Source organism: Mesoplodon bidens, assembly GCF_964165515.1.
Source record: "Mesoplodon bidens genome assembly, chromosome: 3".
NCBI classification, from domain to species: Eukaryota; Metazoa; Chordata; class Mammalia; order Artiodactyla; family Ziphiidae; genus Mesoplodon; species Mesoplodon bidens.
In genome coordinates, this window is record NC_138178.1 from 18386930 (window position 1) to 18397171 (window position 10242).

A 10242-nucleotide genomic window follows, 5' to 3' on the forward strand; every position below is an offset into this window, starting at 1 on the left:
CTCCACAACAGGAGAGGCCACAGCAGCTAGAGGCCCGCATACCGCAAAAAAAAAAAAAAAAAAAAAAAAAGAGTTTCACTTAATAAACAACTCAGGAAGGTCCCTTATATATGTAACTTAAAATAAAAAATAATACTGGCTTAATTCCACATGGTCTGTCTGTTATAGTAGTAGTAGCAAATTTGAGAATGATCAGTACTTAGTTACATTTATAGGATTTCATTTTCCTGGAAAAAGTGGAGCAATGGAGGAGGGAAAGTTTTTGACAGTGTGAGACACCAGGCGAGGACAAGCCTGATTTGGGCATTTTGAGTACTGGTGTGGTGGCGGGGAGGAGAGGATCAAAAGGAAAAGTGAAGATGTCCTTGGTTCGCTGGAGCCAGGGAAAGAAGCCCCTGCTACCAAGTACGGCTCCTAAGTCACCTCCATTGCTTGTTACTTCAGTGTGTTTGGGATTAGTGACGTAGAGCAAAATGACACATGAAGGGAAGAACTGCACATAGAAAAACGTTTCTATTCAGCTGATGTGCTCAGAGATCTCAATAAACCAATAAGCAAGTAATATCACCATCATTTGGGGTGTTGATAAATTGTTTCACTTTGGAAGCTATCAAGATAGGCATTTGGCTGAGTTTCTTGTTTCTTTCTTGGTTAGAAAGAAACAAACACCTTTTACTTGTGAGGTTTTCAGTTTTCTTATTACCAGTCTGATGAGATTGTATCGTGTTTCTTTGTGATCCTCCATCTTCGAGGTTCTCTTTTAAATGATTATGCACATTAAAAAGAACATTTTATATTATCTTTTAATGATTTATTCTCTAAAGGGATATAATAAAATATAGTAGAAATTTTAAAAGGGGCATATTTTTTAAACAAAATAAGGAATAAGAGCCATATGTTTCAGTCATTCTGTTACCTAGGTTTGTTAGAAGGGAAACTCCAGGGGAAAATATGGTTGTTATATATCTTTTAATTATACAGTATAAGCATAATTTGGAACACTGTCCTTCAGAACTTAAGGAAGGAAAGAGGAAGGGAACTAGCATTTGATGAAAGCCTACCATGTGCCAGGCACTGTGCTAGACACTTTGACATACATTACAGGGTTTATTGTGAGTATTAAATGAGATCATGTATCCCCATTTTACAGATGAGGAAACTGAGCTTGCCCCAAGTCACATGACTGGTAAGTGGCACAGCTGGACTAGAACCCAGACTCCGAATCCCATCTGCTGTACTGTGTTTAAAGCTTGCAAAGAGAGGTATGAAGTTACTGACCAGAGTTGAGAGTCCTAGGAATTTTCTTTCCCATGAAATATTGACACTAAACCTAAACATTTTTTTTTTTCATGTCAGGAGTTAGATAGTTGGAGTCACACTGTAATTACAACTCCTCTGTTTCTAAAATGCCAGGGTAGATAAGTAATATTTAAGGGAAGACTTAAGAAATAATGCCTTTTATCAAGAAAGGCCAGTTTGAATAAATACATGGCATCTTATGGGGCTTTCCATGGCTTAGTGTTAAAGACTTAGCTATAATAACAATAGCTATAGCTATTGTTATTTAAAATAAGCTACTGCTTATTTTAAACATTCTAAATGGCAGTGGGCTTTAGCAAAACCTTGAGAAGTTCAAAATTTACTTTGTGGTGCACATGTAAACTCACAAAGCACCCATTATATGCCGAGGACTGTGCTAGAGTCTAGGGTAAAAAAGATATCCCTGACTTGCCTTTAAAGTTTGCTGCCTTAGAATAAAATTAATGTATAAATATATTTTTCTTATTCTTCTTCAGTCATGAGTTTGAAGCCCCCACTGATGGCCCATTTATTTTCAGAAATAATTTATACAGTGAAATCCTAGCGTAAAAAATAATTTGGACACTTTCAGTAGTTAAGATGGAACAGGAATTGGCCTTTATAAGAGTACAGGGATCAGAATGTGTCATCAGGGGACTTCCCCGGTGGTGCAGTGGATGGGACTCCACGCTCCCAATGCAGGGGGCCTGGGTTCGATCCCTGGTCGGGGAACTAGATCCCACATGTATGCCACAACTAAGGAGCCTGCAAGCCGCAACTAAGACCTAGCACAACCAAAAAAAAAAAAAAAAAAAAAAAGTGTCATCAAAGAATGTAGTATGGTTCTCTGAACTGTGATCCTCAATAGCTAACCTGCTTTAAATCACCACTGCATCCATAACACTGGAAACTAAAGCTAAGATAAAAACGTTTTGATAACTTGTTTCAAAAATGAAACTTTTTGACATTTGGATTTCCTCAAAACAAGAGATTCTCTTTGCCCATTATCTTATTAACATGCTTGCTAATGTGATCATATTTGAATATATGGAATTCATCCACTGATACTTATTCAGTGACCATTAGAATAGTACCGTCATATAGATTTGTTGGGATATTACAGAAATTTATACAAATTCCTACTAATTTATACTAATTCCTGTTTCTGGCTTGAACTAATGAGCTGCAAACTGATTTTTGTTGAAGGAGATAAAATGAGTATATACTATGTCTGAAAACTTGTAATAAAACCCAGTTTGTTGGCTAGCATCCAGAACTAATACATCCAAATATATCATTCCCTTCCAAGTTATCATTTTAAAGCGATATGTTTTCCTGAGCTATTGCTCAAAATGTTTTAAGAGTACTTCTTTGGAAAGTGCCATTCTTCTTCATGGTGCCAAGTTTGGTCCTTGCAGGGTAGTTTCAGCTTTTGGAAATCGGCACAAGTTTAGAACCATTTCTGGTTTTAAGACCAGTGAATGAACTTTATTTTTCACCTGCAAAGTATTCCTGCCCACCCCCACTTTTTCCTTTTTTGAAAAAATGGTTACTCAAGCACTCTGCTCTAACTTACAGTACAAAACATAGCAGATACACACAAAACTCGAACAAGCACAGCACACCCCTCTGTACCTTTCTGTTCATTGTATTGCACTCTTTGTGAGCAGTGTTTGCCAAGAGCCACCCTAGACCAAGGTCTGCATCCCTGCTGCCTGCAAATGTCAGCATGACGACACATGGACTTCTTCTTCGTTGCTGGCCATTGTTCCAATTTTAGAAAGCCTCTGTCGCCTCCAGAGGGTTCCACTGTTTAACCTTTATTATCCCATAGCCACCTTCCCTTGATGTGGATAAAGAGAAAAGGAGAGAACCATGTTGTTCTGTGCACCGTTCTAGCTCCTCTGGCAATATGATTAAAATATTTTTAAAAAAACCTTTAGTAAGTTAACAGTTTACAACTGATTTTTAAAGTTATCTTCTTAAATATTTCAAAAATTTCTATGACACCTAATGAGACATATGTGTGTACAGTATTTTAAATAGTCATGAAAACAAATTTAGGATTTTCCCCAAGTTTATTAATAGAGATTTTGCTGGTGATCATTATATCTATCACAGTTACTGTTTATCACCATTGTTTATTAAATTATATATAGAAGGAAGAACCTTATAAATGGTACTTTTGTAAACCTTATGAAGACCTTGAGTGATCTTCACCCAAAGCCATATTTTTATTCTTTCACCTAACTCTTGAGCCCTAGAGGGAAGAAACCTGGCATTTACCCAAAAGAAGCACACAGATCAGTTTTTGATTCACATTTTAAACTGCTTGGCTATTTTCAGTGATAATATTCTACTTAAATGAAAAAAGTCTTTGTTTCCCTTTGGGTAAAATTTTGTTTCTTACTCAATAGGTATAATACATTTTAATGACATACAGCAGTGATGCATTCATTTCATATTTTGATTGGCATACAGATCAGACCAATTTTTATAGGATTTGCTAACTTTTTTTAACCTTTTTCTTGCATTTAGCTTTGAGAGAGCATGTATTTTGTAATATCTCATCAAAACGTCAAATTAATTCTGGACCATACATTCTCAAAGTTGACACATTGGTGGCAGAAACATGTTTAATCACTTAAAGCCATCTGTCCTTCCTAGGAACCTGTGTTTATTGCAGTAGATAGACAAATTTTGAAATTAAATTATTACACTTTGAGGACTTACTTTTAGTATTCAATCTGAATACTAAATAAATATTTAAATCTGTCATTTAACTGTGATTATACTATAATTAGAAAATGTGTTTTAAAAAATGAATACTTAGAAATGTATTATTATCCCAAGAAACCTAAGAAAGACAAAAATTATCCTTCCCTAGAGAAACCAGTTTTAAGTAGAGCTTTCCTGTTTCTTATTTTGTCCTTGTTTTTAAGCTGAAAATACAGTAAGCTAGTATTTTCCTTCCAGTACCTCAGTCATCACCTGTTAATAAGACTTGCACTTAAAGACATTCAGGAACTGTTGCAGGCATGCTGCAGGGTTTAGGAAAATCTCTTAGCTGGGGTATTCAGAGGATGGAGATGTTCTTCTTAATTAAAATGTTTGCAGGGCCTCCCTGGTGGCGCAGTGGTTGAGAGTCCGCCTGCCGATGCAGGGGATACGGGTTCGTGCCCCGGTCTGGGAGGATCCCATATGCCGCGGAGCGGCTGGGCCCGTGAGCTATGGCCGCTGGGCCTGCGCGTCCGGAGCCTGTGCTCCGCAACGGGAGAGGCCACAAGAGTGAGAGGCCCGCATACCGCAGAAAGAAAAAAAAAAAAAAAAAAAAAAAAAAAAAAATGTTTGCAGTGGTGTGCTAGGGCCAGCTCCCACTCATTTGCTGGAGTCAATTATTAAGTTTTCAGGATTTTTATGAACTGGTTGCAAAAACAGCCATTATTAAAAACTAAAGACATAAATACATATATATTTAACAAATTACATTAAAAACAACATTAATAAATACTTAAAACTCATCATTTCTAATAATTGTATCTATGCTCTTGAGGTTATTTACATCTATTTTGTCTGTATGGTGTGCTACTTACTGTTGTATGTCTTTCCCACTCTACATTTAGTGAAGTCATATCAGTAGCTTGAAATTGGCCATGGTGAAATTTACATCATGGGAATGATAAACACTAGGGACCAGGGCTTTCCCCCCCACCGCCCCAGAGAGCCGCTGGTTAAATATTTATCAGCACACCACTGATTTTAGGCTAAATGAACTATCAGTTGAAAAGCCTCTCTACTTTAGCCTTTGATAAAAACCTTTCAATTAGATGTATAGAGCATGCTGAGTATCATTGTTCCAAATGCTGAAGGGATCTTTGATACCTAAAATTTGTATAATGCTCAGAATAATCATCTCAAACATTAGCAAGCTCACCTCTTAAAACATGTAAAAAGGGGACTTCCCTGGTGGCGCAGTGGTTGAGAGTCTGCCTGCCGATGCAGGGGACATGGGTTCGGGCCCTGGTCCAGGAGGATCCCACATGCCGCAGAGCTACTAAGCCTGTGGGCCACAACTACTAAAGCCTGCATGCCTAGAGACTATGCCCCACAATGAGAGAAGCCACCACAATGAGAAGCCTGCGCACCACATCAAAGAGTGGCCCCTGCTCACCACAACTGGAGAAAGCCCACGCACAACAAGGAAGACCCAACGCAGCCAAAAATGGATGAATAAATAAATAGATAAATAAATAAATACTTAAAAAAAAACAAACATGTAAAAAGAAGTATGTTATTTCCAGGTCAATTTTACATAAAATATCAAGTCATAAGTTGTTTATATAACGTGATATTTTGTTTCATTGCAGCCGCCACTGGTGACATGCCGACTTACCAGATCCGAGCTCCAACTACTGCTTTGCCACAGGGAGTAGTGATGGCTGCCTCGCCGGGAAGCCTGCACAGTCCCCAGCAACTAGCAGAGGAAGCAACACGCAAACGAGAGCTGAGGCTAATGAAAAATAGGTAAGATGTTTCACTAGAAACCGCAACCACTTAGGGGACATATAATTTATTTCTCTGGGGCTTTTAAAAAATTAACTTTTCCTCAGCTATTTCTCCCAAGTTACATGTTTGTGGCATTTTATGTGGGCTTGTGCTCTGCATGTGCTGATAAGTAAGTCTTCTATTCTAGTCAGAGTTCCAGGCATGAAACTGTTTCATCAGCAGGCGGTACATCCTCATGTGTTTTAGGGTAATGTCTAAAAGATACATTCATTTTTTAAATGATAATGGAAGGACTTTATTACAAATAAAGATTAATTTTGTACTTGGTATTTACTTTGTGAAGTAGGTGGTAAGTATAATTTTTAGCTTCTTTGTGAGCAAAATAAATCTGAGTGTGAGTTCAGAATTTTCTAAGTCTTTTACATGTAGTTTTCTTTTATCTATTTTGTAACTTTGTTTTTTCTCTATTATACCCAAGTACAATCTTGTTTTTTCTCTATTATACCCAAGTACAATCTGTTCTGAAAAATTCTAGCTGGGGGCAAGTACAAAGCAAGAGGAAGAATTAAAATTACCCACAGCCCCACCGCATAGAGATGCCTCCTATCATACATACGCTTCCAGTTCCCTCTCATTTTCTCATGTGTTCTTACACATTTCATTGGCTATAAATAATCAAGAGAGTCCCTAGGTGCACGGGATTCTGAGAAGGGTCTATTTTAGCTTCCAAATTTCACTTTCAGAGCAGGACAAGAGAAAAGCAGATGATAAATGGCTCTTCGGTTGCTCAGTGTCTGCTGAGCAAGTTTTCAGTGCTTGTTTCTACCATTTTTTTAACTCACACGTAGCTTTCACATGAGAGTAGGTCTGGTTATTCTCCCTTACTTTACAGATGAGGAACTGAGGTTCAGAAAGGTCAGGTAACAAGCTTATTAAGATCACACAGCCCAAACTGGACAGAACCTGGAACTGCAGTCAGGCCGTCTTTCCCCAGAGCTCACACTGCACTAACACCAGGTCACCTCAAAGAGACCCCAGTGTCAGCTGCAGATTTAGCTTTATGGAGAGTATGTAGGATTTACTTATTAATGTCAAAGACCTCTTATACATTCTCTCAGCTAAATTCTTTGGCTGGCATTCATAATAGATACTTAATTGTATTTCTGCCAATCCAGCTACAGTTGTTATTTCTTTAACAACCTTGTCAGCTTTTCCTCTTTGCCATGTACTTCCTCTCCATGCTAAGGGTATATCCAGACAAATGCAAGGCCTGAAAATGGAGCTAACTATTAATAGAAGAAACAGGTGTTTTCCTTAGCCGAGACTACTTAGGAATGTACCACCTACTGGTGTGGCCATCCAAAGCTTTGTGCCTGGAATATTTTGACTCTGGTAACATGCATGCAGGCGCATGAGACACAAAGTATCCGTACTCACAAGAAATAGCACAGCTTGGTAAATTAAACTTGAAACATTAGACATCCCACAACACCGCTATTTGACATTTAAAATTTCATTTAGTAGTAACTTGTTTTGTAAAATGACTATCTATCTTCCTTCCAGACCTAGAATTTAATATAATGATTTAATCACAAAAACCTTGGTGTTCAGAAATGTATTTTAGTTTCTTTGTGGAAGAGTTGAATTGCGTTCCCAAACTGGCAAATGTATAAGTGTGCTTGGATTTATTCTTGGTGTTGCCGTGTGCATCATTTAGATTAAATTCATCTATGTTTATCAGATTGTGTTCACTTTTACACTGTTAATTTTTCTGTTAACCAGTTGAGAAGTCTGAGAACCTTTCAAGTTCACAGGGTGATGGCTTTGTTCTTGGCTGGGGAGTAGGGCTCGATCTTTTCCTGCAGTTCGTTGGGATTTCAAGGGCTCTCTTCTGCTGACCCTTGCTTCCTACAGAGAAAACACAGATAACCAGTTGTTAGTGAGCATCAACTATCCTAAAAATAAAACAGAATTGGCCACATGTGTTGCATGTGTCACTCCTAGTCCAGAATTGCAGCAGTGCTAACTGGCATTACAGTAACTGGCGATTAGATATTCAACACAACTTTTGCTTATATATATTTGAATTACCTGTTTCAGTGTAAGCTTTTTGATATGATGGGTACCCCAAAGGCAGTTATTCTCAAAGGAACATTCCAAAATAAAGCTGTTATCAGAGGGTATATTCTCTAGATGAGTTCAATGATGTAGTAGCCATCCCCTCCCACCCTGAAAAGAAGGAGAAAGAAAGAAAAATGTTGGCCGTGTCCATTGTTTTTTGGCGGGGTTATGTGTGAAAATGACTAACTCAGCTCCTCTGTTTGTTTGTGTTTGTTGCTTTGGCTGCTGGTCTGGCCTTTCTCCAGGCGTGTCTGCAGTGCTTTAAATCCTGGTTAGCAGATGCATCTCTCACGTCCTTTCCATGATTTCAGTTGTGGTGTTCTCACATTTCTGGGTTTAAGTTATCTGAATTATTGAGGGTTGTATTCTGTACCCTCTCTTCTCTCCTTCCTTAGTTTTCAGAAGCAGAGTCCCTTCCATTTTGGTTTATGAAAATGTGCATGATTTGTTTATTGTTATTCTTATCCATGTTGTTTTCTAGCCAACAAACTGTTGGCTTGCAGTCACGATTGATCTTGTTTTACTGAGATTTAGTCTTGAAGAATTAAAATCTCCAGTGCTGACACTGGTTTCTAAGGATTAATTTTTCTAATCCTCTTTGATCAAATAAAGGTAACTCATTGTGATGGAATATGTGGCTTTTGGTGGACAAAAATAATTAAGAGAATTGAAAAGATCTGTAAATGTTTTTGTAGAAATTCCACTTGGGGATGTGGTCCTATCGTTTTGGTTACTGAAAATCTTGCTGGTCCCTGTGACCGTGGGATGTGTGCCCTAAGAAAACACCCTTTACAACAGATGCCGGGTGAACTGTTGTGCTCTGCCGTCGTTCCTGCTGTCTTAGGGGAACCTCCCAACGAGGCATGTGCTCGGTTACAACTGTTGTTCGGCTCCGTGCAGACATCCCCAAGGACTGACCGGCGGTTGAGTCTGGGGGGCAGACGCTCACGAGCTGCTCTGGATTGTGCTGAGAGGTTGTTCCTGTTGTCACTTGCCTTGTGTTGGTTCCAGGGAAGCTGCCCGGGAGTGTCGCAGGAAGAAGAAAGAATATGTCAAATGTCTTGAAAACCGTGTGGCTGTGCTTGAAAACCAGAACAAGACTCTCATTGAGGAACTCAAGGCCCTCAAAGATCTTTACTGCCGTAAAGCAGAGTGACTGTCTTTGACTTGGGCCTTGTTTGCCCAGAGCTCTAATCAAGGCAGGAGATGCAGCTGTCTTACTAATTGCCATGTGGACTTGTGGAAGGGACTCTTGTGACCCTTCAGAACCCAGTTTGGCTTAGGGTTTGGAATCGCATTGGGAATGTTGTCCCAGGATTTGGAACGCCATGATCACATTTACCAAGCTTACTTCAGCCTTCCTGTCAGTAGCATGCATGTGAAAAAAAATGTTTTGTTTTTGCCCTTTTGCTTCTACTCTCTTATAGGGAAGCTGCTAAAGAATGTCGACGTCGAAAGAGAGAATATGTTAGAAGTCTGGAGAGTCGAGTTGCAGTGCTGGAAGTTCAGAACAGGAAGCTCATAGAGGAACTGGAAACCTTGAAAGACATTTGCTCTCCTAAAACAGATTAGTAGAAATATTTAACTATGAACTGATTGCAATATGTACAGTTGCTTTTGAAGGCAATACAATATAAAGCCGGCAAGAATTATGGCTTTTTTTTTCCGTTTATCATTCATCGTATTTTCTAATCTCTAACATTCCCAAACTGCTTCACTGTACGTAGTTAACTCTTAGCTGTAACTTCAATTTTTTAAAAGAGGCAAACTGTAAAAAAAAAAAAAAAAAGTAGTATGTAACAAATTCTTAAAATGCAACATTTGTAAGGCTTGTTCCAGTGCCACATATTTGCAGTTCCCGATCTCTGTGTCATGAACAGTGTCCTATGCAATAAAAATTTTTTGCAGGTCTTTAAAAATCATTTTAGGAAAGGATGATCAAAGATAATGCATCCAGCAGTACAATAAAAGTAAACCACAAAAAATACCTCAGGAAAGAACTGAAAGAAAGAATTGAAAGAATCTAATGACATGCCTATGTGAAAATAATAGCCTATAAATGAACTTATGGCATTTGCAGATTTTTATATTGGTTGCTTTGTAAAGAAAATATTGTATTGCTGTCCTTGAATGCCATAGTTGAAGAGAGTTTTTAATAGAGCCATGTTGGTTACACTTTGTAGTGTTTGGTGCTCATTTAACTATCTGAACATATACTACAGTTTTTACTCTTGTGTAACATAAAAGATCTTGCAGAAGTTTTTAGTGTCGGTTTGCTATTCCATGATGAACATTAACGCACAGTTTACTATCTGT

General features: G+C 38.3%; 1 protein-coding gene across 1 annotated transcript in view; it reads left to right on the forward strand.

Annotated features, from left to right (window-relative positions):
• The window catches only part of CREM (cAMP responsive element modulator), a 60265-nt gene extending 50081 nt beyond the window's left edge, over nucleotides 1-10184 (forward strand). Inside the window, 3 exon segments of the mRNA XM_081228740.1 lie at nucleotides 1151-1186; nucleotides 5667-5823; nucleotides 9354-10184. Coding sequence (XP_081084866.1) covers nucleotides 1151-1186; nucleotides 5667-5823; nucleotides 9354-9498 — 338 coding nt within the window. The 3' untranslated portion in view covers nucleotides 9499-10184.
• Nucleotides 10185-10242: the final 58 nt, after the last annotated feature.